Consider the following 20895-nt stretch of genomic DNA (forward strand, 5'->3'; position numbering starts at 1 on the left):
AATGGTTGCTGCAGCCACAGATGGAGGCTGTTTGGCTCATTTGAAGGCCCCAGTAGAACCTGCTTCCATCTCATGGGCAGGCAATGCATTTCTGCGTCTAACGATGCTGCATAAGTTAAGCTTTTCTTCATATTTTCCTTGATCTCCTGCCAGGTTTCTGTCCTTGCCTTACAAAACTGAAATTAACATATGCTATGATTGCTACATTATCTCTCTCAATTTTTGACAACATTGATCACATCATTCTGTGCTAATGTTTAGTTTATTTACCAGCTCTAGGCCCAAGACCTGTTAGAGTATTCACAAAATGTTTGGAACAGAAATTAAGCTTCCATGTTAGGATCCTATTTCTCAAAGTTAGAACCTAACGTACGTGATCATGATTTATTGTGTCCCTTTGGTATAAGCAATCTACATGTTTATACATTGTCCAGTGAGCCAACTGGAAGAGATGGTTTTGAAATATGAGTGTGAAGAAACAAACCTTTGAAGCATCATATCTCTCAGTCCATTTGCAACATCACAATAGAAATGTTCCTAATATGGAGTTTATCTAAGGATCTTTGTTTGCCACCTACTTCTGTTCCATTTCAGACACTGATGATACAGGTGAGAGAGGGCACAACTTTTGAATCCAATGACCATTTATGTCTGCCATTCATTTTGTAAAATCTGTGCATAGTTTAGTACAATCAAGTAATACAATGAAATAGTAGTTTAGTACCTTTGTAGAGAACAATGTTATGGCTTCATCTGTCCTGTTATCTTTATCTTATTATTTAGTGCTCTCCTCTCACTTCAAGGATTCTTTATCTTGTTATTTCATGCTCTGGTTATTTACTGCTATTCGCTTATATCAATTGTCTTCTATGCTCTACTTGATCTTTCATTGATCCTGCTTTAGTTATTATTCTATAGATTTGCTGAGTATTCCCACGGGAAAAAAGAATCTCAGAGTTGCATGTGGTGACTTACATGTATAATAAAATTTACTGTGAACTTTGAACTATGATATGACTAAGGGTTTGCTCAGATGACAGTACTTGTAATGTTTTAGGCTAATTCATTAATCATTTTTGTTCAGGAGGACCTCGTTTGAAATGTCAAGAACTACTGAAGCACATCATGGACATTCTTCAGGGTAGATTTAGCTGTGCTGCCTATGGTGCTGACTACAATAGTATTCTGCTGAAGGATGTTCTTTCAGTTCGGAAATACTGGTGTGAAATAACCCAGCAGCAATGGTCAGGTATTATCTCTAATTGTGAATATTTTTCTGTGATTGCTATAAATTCTGAATTCATAATTCAGAAAAATACGTTGGAAAGCGGTGATTTATTTTGTCAGAAGTTGCTGCTAGTGTTGCATTTCCAAATTAGGCGAAATTAGATGAGTGCATATAGTCCCATAGCATTGTGACTCATCTCACCTTCAAGAACACTTTGTGGAAGACCTATAATCTATTATTCCCACTTCCCTCAGTGTTTTCCAGTGGCTTCTGAATCAAATGCCCAAACACTGTTAATTTTGTACTTTAGACCAGACCCATCTAAACTTAGAGCAACATATACAAATGCTGGAGGAAGTCAGGTCAGGCAGCATTTATGGAGAGAACTCATATCACAGACAAGAGGATATTTCCATCCTTGTTTCATTTACCAGATGTGAGTGTCCATAATTCCTGTTGGGAAGGTAGGAGTGAAGGCATTGCATTGCAGTCAAGGCATTCCTTTGGTGTTTTTGAATAAAGATTAGAATGAAATCATACGTGACTTGGTGTACTTGATTCTCATGTGCCAGTACCCTTGACCTTTCTGTTGATAAAAATTCTCAGTTAGGTTGGAGAACATAAGTGAGCAACTACAGTACAATTTGCATAGGTGGAACTTTGTATAATTGCATCTGTCTTGTAATAAAGCAGTAATTTGTTTAGTGGTTGTTTCATTTGAGCTTCAGACAAATACTATGGTGATTTGTTGCACTGAATTAGCAGCTTGTGAAATGGATTGTGTATGGGATCTGCACAGATCAAAGCTTTCTCTCTATATATAAAAAATAAAAGATCAAAATGTCTTTTGAACAGTCAGGTGACAGAATTCTAGAGCCTTAAGCTTTTGTTTGAAACTTTCTCGTCACATTATTTATTAAAAAATTCCCAAAACGGATCTCACAATAATCTGTGTTTGGAATCAAAGCTGGTACTCTGTAGGTTTAAAGAATTAACTGTTGAGCATTTTCCATCTTTCTAGATTTAATAACTTTATACTTCAAGATGTACCTAAGACCCTCAAAAGATACCAACCGGGTTCTTGTCGCCAGAATAATTAATACACTTGTGAGAGGATGTTGTTTCCAGTCAGAGAGCCTGACCTCCAAACTGTTTGAATTCTTTGCAAAGGCAATGCAGAATGCAAGGTATCATGATTGTATACTTTTCACATTTTACTGACAGTTCTTTTGCATCAGTTTAATATTATCCATTGATCGCACAGGTGATGCTATGATAAGCTTATTCACTTGTTAAACATATACCCAAAAACAACTGTTTATATTTTGGAATGGGTGTAGCTAGAATATTTGACTGTAGATCAAAAGGTCCCTGGTTCATATCTGGGTTCTTCCCCTCTTGGGAAAGTTTCGAGGGATATGGGCCAGAAGCAGTCAAATGGGACTGGCTCAGGTAGGCTGCTTGATTGACCTGGAAAGGTGGAGCTGAAGAACCTGTTTCCATTTAGAAATCTATGACTCATTTGTACCACGTCTGTGCCATAGTGTTTGTCACAGGGTTCCCATGATTTATTTTAAATTCTGATGGAAACATTTTTCTTAATACATTGTTAATATTCAAAATAAAGTTTTAAAGATGGCAAAATAATTGAAAAAACACATAATGCATAATAGCATGGTTAAATTTGTCCTCAGCTGTCTTTTCTATGTTTTAATGATTTCAACATTGATTTTATTTGAAGGGGTTTGGTCAATATCTTGCCCAAAATGACGACTAATTAAATTTGTACAATACTTCTTGGTATATATTCCAATTTAAGTTAAATATGTATGCTGACTAATGTAACACTAGCAACACTGCATTAGTCAATATACATCTTTAACTGGTGTCACTTAATCTTCATAAACAGTAAGATAAAAAAAAGAGAGGCACCAAACAAAGAAATACAAGTCAGTCTTTTTCTTAGCATTCTCAAAGATATTCAGAATGAGGTTATTTAATCAGACTGTTTTGGCTGTTCAGTTCCCTTTCCAGTATTAAACTTTTTGTAACAAGTTATTGTGTGAAGTATTGTTGAACTTAAGTTTCCCAGGGCTGATGTATTATGGTTTCAATTGACTAAATAACTGCCTTGAAGTGTAAATTATTTTAATAGATGAAGTAATTTTGTAGCATATTTTAGCGATTGTTTCATGTTTCTATAATACAGACAGGAACAAGTCTTGGCAGTCATTGAGCATATTATATCGGCTCTCAATGTCTTCCTCAACATGTGTATAGTGAATTGTCGCATACGTGTATGTAAACTTGGGGAGGACATCTTCCCAACACTGCTATGCATTTGGACTCAGAAGCATCTCCAAGATTCCTTGAAGGAAGAAGTCATTGAATTTTTTCGATTACAACTCCAAGCCCATCATCCAAAGGGGACAAAAGTTCTGGAAAAAGGTACAGCATAGTTGACTGAATTACCATTTATAATCTCATGGTTTTCTCACACTACACACAGTCTAGAAGAATCTCCTCTTAAGTTAGTGATTTGAATTTAATATCACTGACAGCACAGACATAGTCTGTCCCCTGCAACATACAGATTAATGAATTTTGATATTACCAGTGGAGAACAAGTTAATATATGTCTGTCAATGAATGGAGAAATGCATATGTTTAGTCAATATGCCTGTGACTGATATCTAGAGAACTCTGCCATCTTCATGCGGAAACCTGATTGGATGAGGACTAACCAATCACGAGGGATAGACTATAAATGCCACTGGACTAGACATGCCTAGACATCATCCCTGATGAAGATGGCAGAGTTTGTCATCGAAATGTCAGTTATTAATCAATACCTGTACCTGGCTGGAAGCCCAAGAAGAGTTGTACAAAAAAACATGATGATGGAATACTGAAACAAAAACAGAAAATGCTGCAAGCAGTCAATAGGTCAGGCAGCATCTGAAAAAAGAGAAACAGAGTTAACATTTCAGCTTCCTGACCCTCCCTCAGAGCAGTCTAACAATAGGTCTTGAACCTAAAATAAAAGACGTTACTATATGTATGTTTATTTTTTAATTAAAAGAAACTTTAAACTGCATAATTCTTACATATTTTAACAAAAAAATGTCACTTCATTAGATCATGTGGGAGGAACGTTACTTCATTACACATTTTTTGGTGCACTTCAGTTCACTGCTCCATTTCTAGGATGAGATTGGTTTAGTTAATGGAGACACTATAAAAATAGTTGAGGCTGGAAGGGAGCGTGTACAGAGTAACTGGAATGGAGGCCATGGATCCCAAAAGCTGTCGAGAGCGAGCTCAGAGACTCTTAAGAGTAGCCAAGTTGGAGCCAGTGGCTCTGGAAGTAGGTTGGATGATGCAGCCTACTGCTGGGCCTGAAATTGTTGGAGCTACAATTACACAATGCTGCAATTTCGGTAGGACCTTAATAGCCAAATATTTTAATTATTTCTCCTTCCTTACACTCACTAAATTTGAACCGTTAGTTGCAAAAGTCAGTAACCTAAGCAGAAGAAGAATCATAAAATAGTTACCATGCTGTAATACAGCCACATGTGTTTGTTTTAAACTTTTGAAACATACATTTTGTGTTTGTGTGCAATAGGCGCTTTTGCAGCTAACTGGTTGAATTGGCAGAACCTGCTTTATTCTCTCTACGAAGCAATTATCAGTGAAATGAGCCACATAGGAAGCAGAGGGAAGTACTCAGCAGGAGTGCGTCATGTTGCTGTCAAGGAGAATCTTGTCAATCTGGCTGCTGACATCTGTCATCAGGTATGGGAAAATAAATCTGGGTAGTGTGAATGACACTTCCTCAGGTAAATACATTTTTGTTAAGGAGTAAGACATCGATTTGATAAAGGCTTCAAAAAGTCTTTGTTATAAGTAGACTATATATTTGTTCGTAGCACATTATGTTCAAAATGTTTAAGGATACACTGAAAGAAATAAATAACATTTTTGTCTGTTTTCTTTCTTTGATTTGCTTTCAGTTGTTTGATCGTGACTTAAAAGTGTTTGTGTCATCAGTAACAAACATAGATACTGTGCAAAGCCCCTCCCATCAAGGGTCACTGAGCAAACGAAGACGTATTGAGCTGGGATGGGAAGTGATACGAGATGCTTTGCAAAAATCAGAGAATGATTTTGATATGATACCTTGGTATGTTTATTAATAAAACTAGGAATGATAAATATTTTTAATATTAATTTCCGTGTTGAATGACATTAAATCCACAATAGTTTTCACTTCTCTTTCTCATCCAGGTCTAAGGGCTGTCTTACCTACATTAGTAGATCATATCAGCTCATACTAAACTTCATTTTCTCTTCCTTATGGTATATATTGTTAATTTGAACAAAGGTTTCTAAATTAGATTGGAAATATTTTATTCAGTATGTTGAATTTTGAGATAGAGTTAAAGATTTTGTTATATTCTAATTTACAAATAAATAAATAAACTATGCACCTCTGTAGTAGTGCTACTGTACATGTAAAATCTATAGTTCTTTATGTCTTGTTTGCCTTTCAATTTTAAAAACATTTTCCAAACCAATTCATCTTTTCTCTTTCCCTTTTGTTGTAATTGTTTAATATTTTCCTGGTTCCTTCAGATTATCATAGCCGGGGGAGTAGTGGGGATAAGCTCTTACTACCTATTAAATGTTCCCAATGGTATGCATTTAAATAGCTTCTGAAAACCAAGTCCAAATCTTGACCCCCTTTAATTAGTAAGCCCGGCAGAACCTTTCCTACTGACAAGAGAAGGGGCAAGTGCAGGTTACTGGTGCCTTAAAACCAGTCGCTTCATGCAGAAGGGGCTCATCAGCTGTGGTTGGTAGCTCATCTAGGAGAAGGAAAACTCTGATCTCAAACCTCAGCTGCCTTGCGGCTATACCCACTCACGGGGAAGGCTTTGAGAGTAAACCCTGATGAAAAATCCAGAGCTGGATTCCTTAAGGTAGTCCTATGTTCAGTTCAATGCTGAGTGCAACTCCTGCAACACCACTGGTGCCAAACTGTATCAGTCTCTGTCACTCCTTTGCATTCATTAGCGTGGAGATGGGGAGCCTGCTGCATGGGCAATGGCTTGTCTCCATATCGTGCTGCCCTGGCTTGCGTGGGTGCAACATCTATGATTGGCCCTGATCAGTGGAGGGCCTTCTAGTATTTTCCTAGAAAGTATCTATAATGTCAACAAAGGAAGAACAAACAGTTATGTAATACATACTGAGGCCCAGCACTGATCATCTTTGTGCTTGATTGAATATCCTGCTTTTTGACTTTGTCAGTGCTCCTTATCACACAGTGGTTCCAACAGGAAAAGACAAGGAGAAGAGAACTAGTGGAGAAGAGTTCAAAAATTATGTACTGTGTCATCTTTATACTGAAAATGGCCATAGCATTTTTTCCTTATTGAACCACTCTTGAGCTACCCTTGGCAAAATAAAAATACCATTAGTGGTTTCTATTTGTATTTGTTAATGTAGACTTGATTTTTTTTAAAGATAATTTTCTTTTAAATTTTGAACTTTTAAAATTCTAAAACTTGGATTTTCAAATTGGAAATCTTACCCCAGAGCTTACGGATGAGACCTCTATTGGGTACACAGAATCAATAATGTTCTGGCATATTTAATGAGCAGTGGATAATTTAAGCAAATAGAAGTGTTGTAGTAAGTAATGCAGCATGTTATCTCTCAACCCCAAAGCAATATGAACGTTACAGCCCTGCTCCTTGCTCTTTCATTCGCCTTTGGCTTGTGGTGGTAGGGCAAACAGGATGCTTGCCATGTTTTCCCAAAGTATATCTGGCTCCTGTGCCGTTTTTGTCAGGTATGGGTAACTCCTGGAATGCCGGGCTTCACCGGTGAGCAGCTGTCTACAGTAATTTGACTGTCCCCCGGTTGTTTGATTATGAATCAGAACTTATGTCATGGCTTATGTCATGAAAGTTGTTGCTTTGCGGCAGCAATACATTGCAATACAAAATCATGGTTAAAACTATAAATTACATTAAGAAATATATGTTAAAATTAAATTAAGTAAATAGTACAAAAAGAGAGCCAAAAAAGGTAGTGTAGATGTGTTCATTGTCCATTCAGGAATCTGATGGATGGGAAAAAGCTGTTCCTAAGACAGTGAGTGTGTGTCTTCAGGTTTTGGTACCTCCTCCTCAATAGTAACAATGTGAAGAGGGCATGTCCTGGGTGATGGGACGGATGTCGCCTTTTGAATAATTTATGTCCTCGATGCTGGGGTGCAACTTTCTGCAGCTTTTCCTAATCCTTTGTAGAGGCCCCTCCATACTAGATGGTGATGTAACCAGTTAGAATACTCTCCACAGTAAATCTGTAGAAATTTGCAAGTCTTCGGTGACATACCAGGTCTCCTCAAAATTAATAAACTATTGGAATAGTAGGATAAGGATCAATAATTAGGGCTTGTTAGTGTTTATCTTAAATAGAATAAATCTTATAATGAAAATAAAGTTTAAAAATACACTCGGTGCAAGTTTATGTTACAATTTTAATTTTTAAAAATTAGGTTGTTGAATATAATTACTATTGGTCGCAAAACATGTGCAACTTCAACTTCAGAAGCAGGCAGCACATGATAAGAATTATTTAGCAATTCCTGTTCTAAAGAATATTAAGAGTATTATGAATGACAGTGAACCTCTCCATGTTTTTCCTTAGGTTACAGATTACCACTGTTCTAGTTGCAAAATATCCATCGAGCTTGCCCAACTGTGAGCTTGTTCCTCTTTTGACCACTTTGCATCAGATCCTTTCTCAACAAAAACGTAGAGAGAGAATTCCTTATGTTCTTTGTTGCCTCCGTGAGGTTGCTGTCTGCCAGAGATTGAAATCAGCACTTAGTACTGCACAGAAGTTAGACCTACAGAAACTCTGGGCCAAAATCTGGGCCATCTCACTTCGGAGCATCAGCTCACATCAGACTGAGGCTGAAAGCTTCCAGCTGCTGGAGGCAATTCTTGAAGGGAACCTAACCAATCCAGGCATTGATTTTTGGAAAATCTTTTCAGGATCCACATGTAAACCATCCAGGTGAGTTAAATATCGGTGAAGTTTCAGGGTGGTAATCATTTACTTCATCATTCTTTGTTGAATTTCTTGTATTGTTTTTAGTTCTCTGACAATTTTAACATTTCAGTTTTTCCTTTCTTATATGTTATGAGAACATTATACTTCCAAGCTGTTAATCAGTCTAAATGTTAGAATGTAGCAGTTCTGCCTCAATAAGTTACATTGCCTAGAAGTGAATTACATGTTTAGTCTTGTATTTAATCACTAGCCTCAGCTGGGTTGGGGTTACTGCCAAGAAAGCAGCAAGTGTTAACATATATATCTCCAAGGAAAATTAATTTATTCCTTCATCTCTTCCAAAGACCATCATGACTAACGTTTCTTGTCTTTGTTTATTTTCATTGATACATTTTATTTGAATGCTTTTGGTTTAATTTCTAAAACCAACTTGTAATTGACAATGTTTTAGTCAATCTGAAAAGAGTTCATCAATCATGTCAACTGACTTTAAATATGTGAAATCTCCTGTAAAATAACTTTCAGCTATGAACAGAAGAGGTGGAAGGTGAACCAAGAGATGGTTCAGCGAGGAAGGGTTGAGTGAATTGATGCGTTAGTATGGCCTGATGATTGTTGGGAGTTAATCTGTGTCATTTTTATATGGGTTGGGATTCTGAATGGTGAAATATTCAACATAAGGTAAAGGAACTTCATCCAAGCAAATTAAAAGGAGTTGAAACTCACCTAATGGATAACTTGTTTTCTGCTTGTACATGAACAAAGACTGCAATATTATTAGTTTAAAACTCATGTAAGAGTAAAACATTGAAAAACTATTGAAAGGATTCCTTACAAAGATATGCAGTTATTTAATTTTACTTTTAGATAGTGACTTGTTACTTTTATTTACCTGTAGAATCTAAGTAATTGCTTGGAAATAAAGTGAAAGAAAATAAATCATAATGTATGTATAATCAGATTATTTGTGGTAAACTATAATAATTGGCATAGTTTCAATTGATATCTTTTCCTTATTTCTTGCATTTGAACAAATTAATATGATTAGTGCTGATTAAGTAGATGTTTGGAGGAGTAATATAGGGATATTTTTCTCATGGCCCAGGTATGGGACTCTTTATAAACAGTTTTTATTTCCTCTCTAGCTCTGCGGTTAAGTGCCTTTCTCAAGCATTGGCAAGATGCACATTACCAGAACGAATTGATGGTATTGTTGAAAATTATCCAATGTCCGTGAGTGATAGGCCGCTGAGTCTTAGAGAAGCAGTAATGCAATGGTTATTGGCATATCAAGCAGAGGAAAATGCTGAAGAAAATGCAGAGATTCCATCTATTGTCTGCAGGTTAGTGTGCTAGATTTGGAAATTAAAGCTGCAGGGTTTTTTCTGTTAATTATTCTATAATAACTAGGCACTGAATTTTACAGCCTTAGTTTAAGAAATGAAAATAGAACAGAACAACATAGGATTGTTTATCAGGGTTAATATCACCGACATAGGTTATGAAATTTATTGACTTTGTGGCAATAACACAATGCAATACATAATAATAGAGAAAAAACTGTGAATTATGGTGTGTCTGTGTATGTTTGAATGTATAGTTATATTAAATAAGCAGTGCAAATCTAGATATAAACAAGTAATGAGTTAGTGTTCATGAGTTCAATGTCCATTCAGAAATCAGATGGCAGATGGGAAGAATCGTTCCTGAATCATTGAGTGTGTGCCTTCACACTTCTGCACCTCCTTCCTGATGGTAGCAATGAGAACAGGGCATGACTTGGGGGTTCCTTAATAATGAATACTACCTTTTTGAGGCATTGCTCCTTGAAGGTGTTTTGGATACTACGGAGTCTAGTGCTCATGATGGAGCTGACTAAGTTTACAATTCTCTGCAACTTGCTTCAATCCTGTGCAGTAGCCCCCCCACCCCCACCACCCCCTTACCAGACAGTGATGCGGCCAATTAGAATGCTCTCACGGGACCTCTGTAGGCACTTCCGAGTGTCTTGATGATTATTTGCTAGGAATGGAATGAATTTCATCTACTTTACTAGTTTGATGTAGTAGTACTTCAATGATGAAGAGAGTAAAGGATAGAAAATGTTCCTTTCCTTAATAGTATCATTTGAACACCAATCAAATGAAATGATTCTTACACTCCTTCATAGAACCATAGAACACTATAGCACAGAAAACAGGCCATTCGGCCCTTCTAGTGTGCACCGAAACTTTATTCTGCTAGTCCCATTGACTTGCAGCCAGTCCGTAACCCTCCAGACCTCTCCCATCCATGTATCTATCCAATTTATTCTTAAAACTTAAGAGTGAGCCCGCATTTACCACGTCAGATGGCAGCTCGTTCCACACTCCCACCATTCTGTAAGTGAAGAAGTTCCCCCTAATGTTCCCCCTAAACCTTTCCCCTTTCACCCTAAAGCTATGTCCTCTCGTATTTATCTCTCCTAATCTAAGTGGAAAGAGCCTACTTACTCTGACTCTGACTCTGTCAATACCCCTCATAATTTTGTAAACCTCTATCAAATCCCCCCTCATTCTTCTATGCTCCAAGGAATAAAGTCCTAACCTGTTCAATCTTTCCCTGTAACTCAACTCCTGAAGAGCCGGCAACATCCTAGTAAATCTTCTCTGCACTCTTTCAATCTTACTAATATCCTTCCTATAGTTAGGTGACCAGAACTGCACATAATTCATTGGCTGCAAAAGTTCTTTTTTCATTCTGTCAAGTGATGTGGGCTTTGCACACTGAGCCAACATTTAATTGTCCATTCTTAACTGCCCTTTGGAAGTCTGAGGTAAAAATCTTTTGATTATAATTTTTATCACTTTGAAGATCAGAAAATATCACCCTAACATTACTGACTTGTAGTTGGGAATTTATTTTTCTGTTTCACTCTGACTGATGAGTTAATAAAATAATTTAGGTTGTTGGGTTTTTGCTTATTGATGCTAAGTATTGAGTTTGTTGTGCATTTTTTTGAAATAGAGATTTTCCAAATCAACTGGTATCTCAAATATTGGTTGTTTTGACACTGAAGGACTGCAAATCAGGAATGGACTTCTTCCAGTCAACTTCTAAAAAGAGGTATTTATTTGATCAATGAATATCAATTTAATAGGCATAATTTACAACCAGGATTTCCTTAAATCTCATGTTCCAAATTACTATTGGAGTTCAGAACAATTTGAAGCATTGTGGCCATTTTTCATTGAAGTGCAAGTTTCTTGAACCCATATAAACAAAATTGATCTTAAAATTGTTTCATGCTACAAGTTACTCTTGATTTCACAAAATCCTTTGCCATAGTTACATTATACCATAAGACTACAAGGGATGGAGAAATTTGAAAAAAAATGGTTAGATAGAAGCTGTGAATAGAAAATCAGAATTGTAAATTTGATATTGTAATTAATAATAGAATTGAACTTGCACAGAAACAGAGACTGCAGATGCTGGAATCTGGAGCAGCACACAAGATGCTGCAGAAACATGAAGGATATTGACACATTGGCTGTCCATTTTCCTCCATAGATGTTGCTTGACCCCTTGAGTTTCTCAGCATCTTGTGGTTTATCAGATCAGAAGTGTTTTAATGTATAATGATAGCACAAATTATCTTGAACATTCTTTTACTTGAAATACTTTTACTTTCTTTATATGAAGAAAACAATCTTCTGTAGAACATCAGATGAAATTGATTCATCCAGTCTGTTAACCTTTCAAGAAGGCTACTCACCAGTTTGTCCTACACTAGTGGTCACCAACCCATTGATTGCGATCGACTAATCGATCTTTGAGACTTTCCCAGTTGATCCTGAAAAAAAAAGAAAAATAAATACACAAATACTGTTGAGAGATTGTTTCCGGGTTGCGGGGTTTTAGTTCCGTTCTTTCTGCCCAGTGCGCATGCGTATAGCTCTCCCGCACTACACGGTGTAATTCGCTGGTCCCCAACCACTGGGCCGTGAGGAAACGATATGAGTCAGCTGCACTTTTCCTCATTCCCTGTCAGCCCACTGTTGAACTTGAACCCATGCGAGGTCATCAGGCAACTAAACGCAGTGATACCCTCACGCCAGGTCAAAAGTATATGGTCAAAAGTAATGATACAAGAAGGAAAACACAAGTGTCTTCTGTACTTTGAAAGAAAGCTCTGCTGGCTCACACAGTTGTACCAGGATGTTTTAAACATGTTTTAACAACTTTGGTATAATCATTACACATTTAATAATCGGCATTAATATTATATGCTTTTTAAGTGCATCAGCTGAAGAATCTCTAAATGAAGATAGCACAGTCTTCTCGGAAACAGAAAGCCTTTTCCTGCAAACAACATTTGATGAACTTCCAACTTGCAGTAGTACTATGGTTTGGATTAGGGAAAAAGAGCCTGTGACATCAAAAATAAGTTGCAAACGACCTTTGAGAGAAAAACTGGAGGAATATTTATTGGCATTGGTGGAATGTTTGCATTCTACTCAGGTAAGTGCATGCAATGATGCACAAATAGTATAGGGGTTGTATTCCTTCACAAGACTTCAAGTACCTATTGCAAAGAGGCTCTATGATAAGTAAACAATGAGCTTGAATCTGTATATTTTTTCAGTAGTCTCAGAACTTTAGTCAGTGAAATAGTTTTTGAAATGCCATTATAACTGGAAAAATTTGTCAAGAAGTTTGTGCCTAGCCTTGTATCTGCGTTAGAATTGAGATAAACCAGCAGATAATCTGTTGGGGGTGATGTTGATTGACAGTTAAACAACGATGACGATATTGTCTATTCTTCAGAGAGTCTTATTGGCTCCTTTCCTCCTCTTTGAGAAAACAGGCAGAGCTTCAAATTAAGATCTGTACATAAAAAGTATACTTTAATTTTGTCTCCAGTTCCTTGGAGTTGGACATGTTCCCTCATCCATTTGATGCAAACATGCAAATACTACCACTGACCAAGAATACATGTCTTTTTGTTATGTATTGGGGAGTGTAGTTGTTTCCCATCCAAATGAAATGTCAAATAATTTATTTTCTGTTTTGATTTGGTAAACATCGTGTGGTCTCAGCGACTTAACGTGGACCTTTACTTCCAAGCGACACAGAGTGTTAATTTTACAGCAGAGATTAACAAATATAAAACATCTGCTTCTGATAAAAAGATATATACCAGATACAGTTTTATTATAGAATAAACTCGAGTATAAAACTTCATTTAGAAAACTCTTATGTAAAACCACAACTAAATTATTGTCGTGTAGGAAAACTACAAAATACTATTATTACACTTAGAATGAAGTGTTAAAAAGGATTTTTAAATAGTTGTTTGACGGTGAATTGTAGCAACAGTGAATGGACCCTATTGAGTATTTAAACTAAATCTAGACAGTGTTTTCTTATTGCATATATATTCCAAGTAGTAATTCTCATCAAGTGTGCAGAGTGCTTGTAACTTTAGTCTGCAATAAAAGTCTGCATACAACTGACAATGCCAATATTCTGTTCACAATTTTCAGGTGCTTCCACCAGAATGCAAAGTTCGCTGTGCAGACATTATTATTGGAGTGCTCCGATGTTACTGTGATATTGGTGTTACCAGTGAGGATAATGCATGTGCATTGGCCCTATTTCAGAAGGCAAAGGTAAATAATTAGATGCTAAATGGCATGCTAAAGAGCCAGTTACTTAAATCTGATGACTAAAATTCAGACTCTCCTGTAAATAATATTGGGGAATGTTTATGATCAGCTTTCCATTGTTAGACCTTCTGTAAGAAAAGTATATTAAATTACTGTATCAGAATGAACTATGTGGTTGACTGTGGTACAGTGACATAAGTACTCTTAGTTGTAGGATTTGGATTTGAGTTGGTGCTTACCAACTGCCAAAGATTGGCTCGTGTATGAAGTGGTTCGGGCTTGTACACTAACATTATAAATGTTCAGGATCCCATTGAGACTAAATAATGCAATGCTCACTAATGAGCGAGGTTAGACATCTGAAATTTTATTTGCCAACCCTATTACACCTTGTAAGTATATTTTAAAAAAACAAAACTAAATGATTTTTTATGACCCATTTTTATTGATCTTGGAGATGAAAATATAGCCATGGAGATATTTCTGACAAAGTTCAGTATGTTTCATTTATGTTACCTACCTTGAGTTATTGCCACTACTTTTTTTCTCACAATTACTTCAGTTGAATTAAAGTTTAGTAACTCAAGAATGAGCTGGAAAATGGAATGATATAGAAGTTATCCTACAGTAAGTTGTTAATTTAGTTGAAGCTGATTAAGGATGGTCAACTAGTGTAGGACTACATTGTTTATTCCTTATTAATATATTTAAGCCAATGTGTGTTATTCATATTGTGCATAACTGATGGTCTACACATTCAAAATGCTGGTGGAACGCAGCAGGCCAGGCAGCATCTATAGGAAGAAGTACCGTTGACGTTTCGGGCCAAGACCCTTCATCAGGACTAACTGAAAGAAAAGATAGTAAGAGATTTGAAAGTAGGAGGGGGAAGGGGAAATCCGAAATGATAGGAGAAGACAGGAGGGAGTGGGGTGAAGCTAAGAGCTGGAAAGGTGATTGGTAAAAGGGATACAGAGCTGGAGAAGGGAAAGGATCATGGGACGGGAGGCCTAGGGAGAAAGAAAGGGGGAGGGGAGCACCAGAGGGAGATGGAGAACAGGCAAGGAGTGATGGGCAGAGAGAGAGAAAAAAAGGAGGGGAGAAGGGGGGGAATAAATAAATAAAGGATGGGGTAAGAAGGGGAGGAGAGGCATTAACAGAAGTTAGAGAAATCAAGGTTCATGCCATCAGGTAGGAGGCTACCCAGACGGAATATAAGGTGGTGTTCCTCCAACCTGAGTATTGCCTCATCTTGACAGTAGAGGAGGCCATGGATAGGCATATCAGAATGGGAATGGGACGTGGAATTAAAATGTACGGCCACTGGGAGATTCTGCTTTCTCTGCTGGACAGAGCATAGGTGTGGAGCAATGGAGGATGAGTGGTGACCTGATAGAGGTGTATAATATGATGAGAGGCATTGATCATGTGGATAGTCAGTGGCTTTTTCCCAGGGCTGGAATGGCTAGCACAAGAAGGCACAGTTTTAAGGTGCTTGGAAGTAGGTACAGAGGAGATGTCAGGGGTAAATTTTTTACGCAGAGTGGTGAGTGCATGGAATGGGCTGCTGACGACGATGGTGGAGGCGGATACGACAGGGTCTTTTAAGAGGCTCCTGGACAGGTACATGAAGCTTAAAAAAATAGAGGGCTATGGGTAACCCTAGGTAATTTCTAAGGTAAGGAAATGGTCGGCACAGCTTTGTGGGCCGAAGGGCCTGTATTGTGCTGTAGGTTTTCTATGTTTCTATTTTTCTAATGGTACTGATCAGTTTGGTGATTGGTAATAACAGAATCAGCAGTCAAAAAGACATCTGGCCTGGAATGTGGACTCCTCTTGATGTGACTTCCTAATGTAGCTTGACAGTATGAATCAAGTCTGCCCCACCTCCAGTCTGTTTTTATAACAGTTGAAGAAATGTGTATGTAAGAGACACATACACATATCATGACATGAATTCTTAGAAAATATTCAAGGATTATGCTGGGTATTTCTGATCGCTGTTTTGTAACAGCCAGAAGGTTCTGGGTTTGGTAACTAGGAACCCAGCCAAATCTTTTATTTTTTTGGTGCAGGTTCTAGCAGGAATGCTTTAGGCTAGACAAAAACTAGTCTTTACTCATTTGGGCAAAATTATTAGTGCACGAAGGTCTGGCTAAGCATACTGCACATGGGATTTACAGCTGGTGCAACAGAATTCAGTAAATTCAATCCCAGCATGTATTTTTGATGCAAATTTTTTGTTTATATATGCAAATTGTGGTATAAATTGCGATAACATTTTGCTCTCTTTTTTAGTCCTTAATGCTGGATGCTGGTGAGCACATTTCTACCAGCAGAAATGATCTTAATGAAGAGATAAAACTCAGCTCTGTGAAAACGCTGGTTAATGTATGCACAAAATGTCTACACTCTCACGTTAAGGTATTCTACTCTGCTCAGTTGATTGTCTACAAATGCATTATGCTAATATATTCAGCCTCATTAAAACATCACAGCCACATATAGGCTAATTAAGGGCTAATTGTACTTCACTAGTTAATGAATCAGAAGTCCCAGGCTGAAGTCTCACCTTAAGATTCAAGTGAACAAATTAAAAAGTTGTAGCAATGTACTACATACAGAGCTAGCGACAACGACACGCAGTCGGTAAGTCGTTCCGAGACTAGTTTATTCAACCTTCGCGGTGCTGGCGTTTAATCCCTAGTGCCCACCCTCTCCGGGCGGAAATGACATCAGAGGTGTATTACCAAAGTCTCTCCCCGCGCGCTGGCTATTTGTGAGCTGGTTCGCCTGTGCAGAAAGTGGGTCGCCACATAACCCCCCCCCAGAACCGGCGATACACCCCCCAATGTCCACAGTCTGGATCAGCCTCTGTTTGGGAGGTCTGCCTCTGCGCCGCGGTGCCTGAACCTCGACCGGCTGCGCCAAGTCCACATGGGCTGGTTTGAGTCGGACCACCGTGAAAACCTCCTCTTTCCCCCCAATGTCCAGAACGTACGTGGACCCGTTGTTGTTGATCACCTTGAATGGCTGCTGTAGTGGTGCCCGGTGTCCGCCCCTTCATACAAACACAAATTTACAGTTCTGCAGGTCTTTGGGTACATGGGTCGGGGTCCGTCCGTGCTGTGAAGTCGGTATGGGGGCTAGGTGGCTGAGCCTTTCGTGTAGTCTGTCCAGGACTGCTGCGGGTTCTTCCTCTTACCCTCTTGGGGCTGGTATGAACTCTCCTGGGACGGCCAGGGGTGTGCCGTACACCAACTCGGCCGACAAGGCGTGCAGATCCTCTTTGGGCGCTGTGTGAATTCCAAGCAGGACCCAGGGAAGTTCGTCCACCCAGTTAGGTCCTCTCAGGCGGGCCATGAGAGCTGACTTCAAGTGACAGTGGAAGCGTTCCACTAGTCCATTCGACTGTGTGTGTTAGGTAGTTGTGTGGTGTAGCTGCGTTCCCAACAGGCTGGCCACAGTCGACCACAGGCTGGAGGTGAACTGGGCACCTCTGTTGGAGGTATTGTGGGCCGGTACCCTGAAGCATGCTACCCAGGTTGCAATCCGTGCTCGGGCGCAGGAATCGGCAGATGTGTCAGTGAGTGGGACCGCCTCTGGCCACCTCGTGAACTGGTCTACCATAGTTAGGAGGTACCACGCTCCTCGGGACACTGGTAGGGGGCCAACGATATCCACATGAATGTGGTCGAACCTCCGGTGGGTGGGTTCGAACTGCTGCGGCGGGGCTTTAGTGTGCCGCTGCACCTTGGCTGTTTGGCACTGCGCGCACGTTCTGGCCCATTCACTGACCTGCTTGCGAAGTCCGTGCCATGTGAACTTGCTGGAGACCAGCCGGACGGTTGTCCTGATAGATGGGTGCACCAAACCGTGTATGGAGTCGAAAACTCGCCGCCTCCAGGCTGCCGAGACAATGGGGCGAAGTTGGCCGGTAGCTACGTCGCACAGGAGGGTCCTCTCATCTGGGCCTATGAGAAAGTCTTGCAGCTGCAAACCCGAGACTGCGGTCCTGTAGCTGGGCATCTCGTCGTCTGCCTGCTGCGCCTCCGCCAGTGCTGCATAATCCACCCCCAGGGACAGGGCCTGGATAGCTGGTCTGGAGAGTGCGTCCGCCACGACGTTGTCCTTTCCCGAGACATGCTGGATGTCCGTCATGTACTCGGAGATGTAGGACAGATGTTGCTGCTGGCGAGCCGACCAGGGATCGGACACCTTCGTGAACGCGAAGGTCAACGGTTTGTGGTCCGTGAACGCGGTGAACGGCCTGCCTTCTAAGAAGTACCTGAAATGTCGGATTGCCAGATACAGTGCCAACAGCTCCCGGTCGAAAGCACTGTACTTGAGTTCAGGTGGTCGTAGGTGCTTGCTGAAGAACGCCAGGGATTGCCAGCGCCCTTCGATGAGTTGCTCCAACACCCCACTGACTGCTGTGTGGGATGCGTCCACTGTCAGGGCGGTCAGAACGCCCGTTCTGGGTTGCACCAGCATCGCGGCATCTGCCAAGGCTTCCTTGGCTTTAACGAAAGTGGCCGCGGCCTCCTCGTCCCAAGTAATGTCCTTGCCTTTACCCGACATCAGGGTGTACAAAGGGCGCATGATACGGGCTGCTGAGGGGAGGAAACGGTGGTAGAAGTTCACCATACCAACGAACTCCTGCAGGCCTTTGATCGTGTTGGGCCGGGCAAAGTGGCGGATCGCATCTACCTTGGCGGGCAGAGGTGTTGCCCCATCTTTGGTAATCCTGTGGCCCAGGAAGTCGATGGTATCGAGACCGAACTGGCATTTGGCCGGGTTGATCGTGAGGCCGAAATCACTCAGGCGGGAGTAGAGCTGGCGTAGGTGGGACAGATGCTCCTGACGACTACTGCTGGCTATAAGGATGTTGTCCAAATAGATGAACGCAAAGTCCAGGTCGCGTCCCACTGCATCCATTAGCCGCTGGAACGTCTGTGCGGCATTCTTCAGGCCGAGTGGCATTCGGAGGAACTCGAACAGGCCGAACGGGGTAATGAGTGCTGTTTTGGGGATGTCCTCAGGGTGCACCGGGATTTGATGGTATCCCTGGACGAGGTCTACTTTGGAAAAGATTCTTGCCCCGTGCAGGTTTGCTGCAAAGTCCTGTATGTGCGGCAGGGGGTAGCGGTCTGGAGTTGTAGCCTCGTTCAGTCTGCAGTAGTCACCGCATGCTCTCCAACCCCCGGCTGTTTTGGGCACGGTGTGCAGGGGGGAGGCCCATGGACTGTCAGACCTCCGTACAATCCCCAATTCCTCCATCCTCTTGAACTCCTCCTTCGCCAGGCGGAACTTTTCCGGGGGGGAGCCTTCGTGCGCGGGCGTGGAGGGGTGGTCCCTGGGTCGGGATGTGGTGCTGTACCCTGTTTCTGGGCATGGCTGCCGTGAACTGCGGTGCCAGAATCGATGGAAAGTCTGCCAGGATTCTGGTGAATTTGTTGTCCGACAGCGTGATGGAGTCCAGGTGTGGGTCCGGCAACTTGGCTTCACCCAGGGAGAACGTCTGGAAAGTCTCGGCAGGTACCAGTCTTTTCCCTTGCAAGTCGACCAGCAGGCTGTGAGCTCGCAAGAAGTCCGCCCCCAGGAGTGGTTGGGCCACGGCGGCCAGTGTAAAGTCCCACGTGAACTGGCTGGCGCCGAACTGCAGCTGCACTGTGCGGGTGCCATAGGTCTGTATTGCGCTGCCGTTTGCGGCCCTCAGGGTGGGTCCTGGCTTTCTGTTGCGGGTGTTGTACCCCGTCAGGGGCAAGACGCTGATTTCCGCTCCGGTGTCGACTAAGAAGTGGCGTCCCAACTTTGTCCCAGACGTACAAGAGGCTGTCCTGGTGGCCAGCCGCCATAGTCATTAGCGGCAGCTGGCCCTGGCCCTTGCAGGGCGGGTGACAACAGCGGGCTTCTGTGCCCCACCGCTGGTGGTGGAAACACCACTGTTCACTGTCCTCCTCACTCCTGCCTCTGTGTTGTGTGCGTCCCCCTGCCAGGCCTGGTCTGGTCTGCTGTTGGGCGCGTGGCCTGGTAATCTGACCGACGGACACCATGCTCTCCCTCTTGGCTTTCCACAGCACGTCTGCCCGGGCCACCACCTTCCGGGGGTCGCTGAAATCTGTGTCGGCCAGCAGCAGATGTATGTCCTCGGGCAGTTGCTCTAGGAACGCTTGCTCAAACATGAGGCAGGGCTTGTGTCCGTCAGCCAGGGCCAGCATCTCGTTCATCAATGCTGACGGCAGCCTGTCTCCCAAACCGTCCAGGTGAAGCAGGTGGGCACCCTGCTCGCCATGAGAGGCCAAAGGTCCCAATGAGCAGCGCTTTGAATGCTTCATATTTGCCTTCTTCTGGGGGCAACCATATGAAATCCGCAACCTGGGCGGCCGTCTCCTGGTCAAGGGCGCTCACCACGTGATAGTAACGCGTGGAATCAGAAGATATCTGCCGAATCTGGAACTGGGCTTCTGCTTGGTTAAACCACACGCGTGGTTGCAGTGTCCAGAAAGTCGGCAGTTGTAGCGAAACTGCGTGAACAGATGAAGAGTCGGTCATCTTTGGTCCAAATCCCGTTTGGACAGTCAGGGTCACCAATTTTGCGATGTACTACATACAGAGCTAGAGACAACGACTAGTCGTTTCGAGACTAGTTTATTAAAACTTCGCGGCGCTGGCATTTAATCCCTAGCGCCCGCCCTCTCCGGGCGGAAATGACATCAGAGGTGCATTACCAAAGTCTCTCCCCGCGCGCTGGCTATTTGTGAGCCGGTTCGCCTGCGCAGAAAGTGGGTCGCCACAAAGTGCCACCCCTTGTGAAAAGTTACTAAGTTCTGTATGTGTGTACATATGCTTCAGTTTGATATAAAATATAACATTTCATTACAAAGAAAAGGGCAAGATACTCTTGGAATTCTTGCTACTGTT

At 41.4% G+C, this 20895-nt stretch overlaps 1 protein-coding gene across 1 annotated transcript in view; it reads left to right on the forward strand.

Annotated features, from left to right (window-relative positions):
- atm (ATM serine/threonine kinase) overlaps positions 1-20895 on the forward strand; it is a 183165-nt gene that overhangs the window by 20612 nt on the left and 141658 nt on the right. Inside the window, exons 5-15 of the mRNA XM_073043637.1 lie at positions 1085-1249; positions 2250-2415; positions 3438-3676; positions 4857-5026; positions 5245-5414; positions 7952-8323; positions 9466-9663; positions 11327-11425; positions 12601-12823; positions 13849-13974; positions 16270-16395. Coding sequence (XP_072899738.1) covers positions 1085-1249; positions 2250-2415; positions 3438-3676; positions 4857-5026; positions 5245-5414; positions 7952-8323; positions 9466-9663; positions 11327-11425; positions 12601-12823; positions 13849-13974; positions 16270-16395 — 2054 coding nt within the window. The remainder of the gene's footprint in view (positions 1-1084; positions 1250-2249; positions 2416-3437; positions 3677-4856; positions 5027-5244; positions 5415-7951; positions 8324-9465; positions 9664-11326; positions 11426-12600; positions 12824-13848; positions 13975-16269; positions 16396-20895) is intronic.

This window comes from Hemitrygon akajei, chromosome 4 (genome assembly GCF_048418815.1).
Source record: "Hemitrygon akajei chromosome 4, sHemAka1.3, whole genome shotgun sequence".
NCBI classification, from domain to species: Eukaryota; Metazoa; Chordata; class Chondrichthyes; order Myliobatiformes; family Dasyatidae; genus Hemitrygon; species Hemitrygon akajei.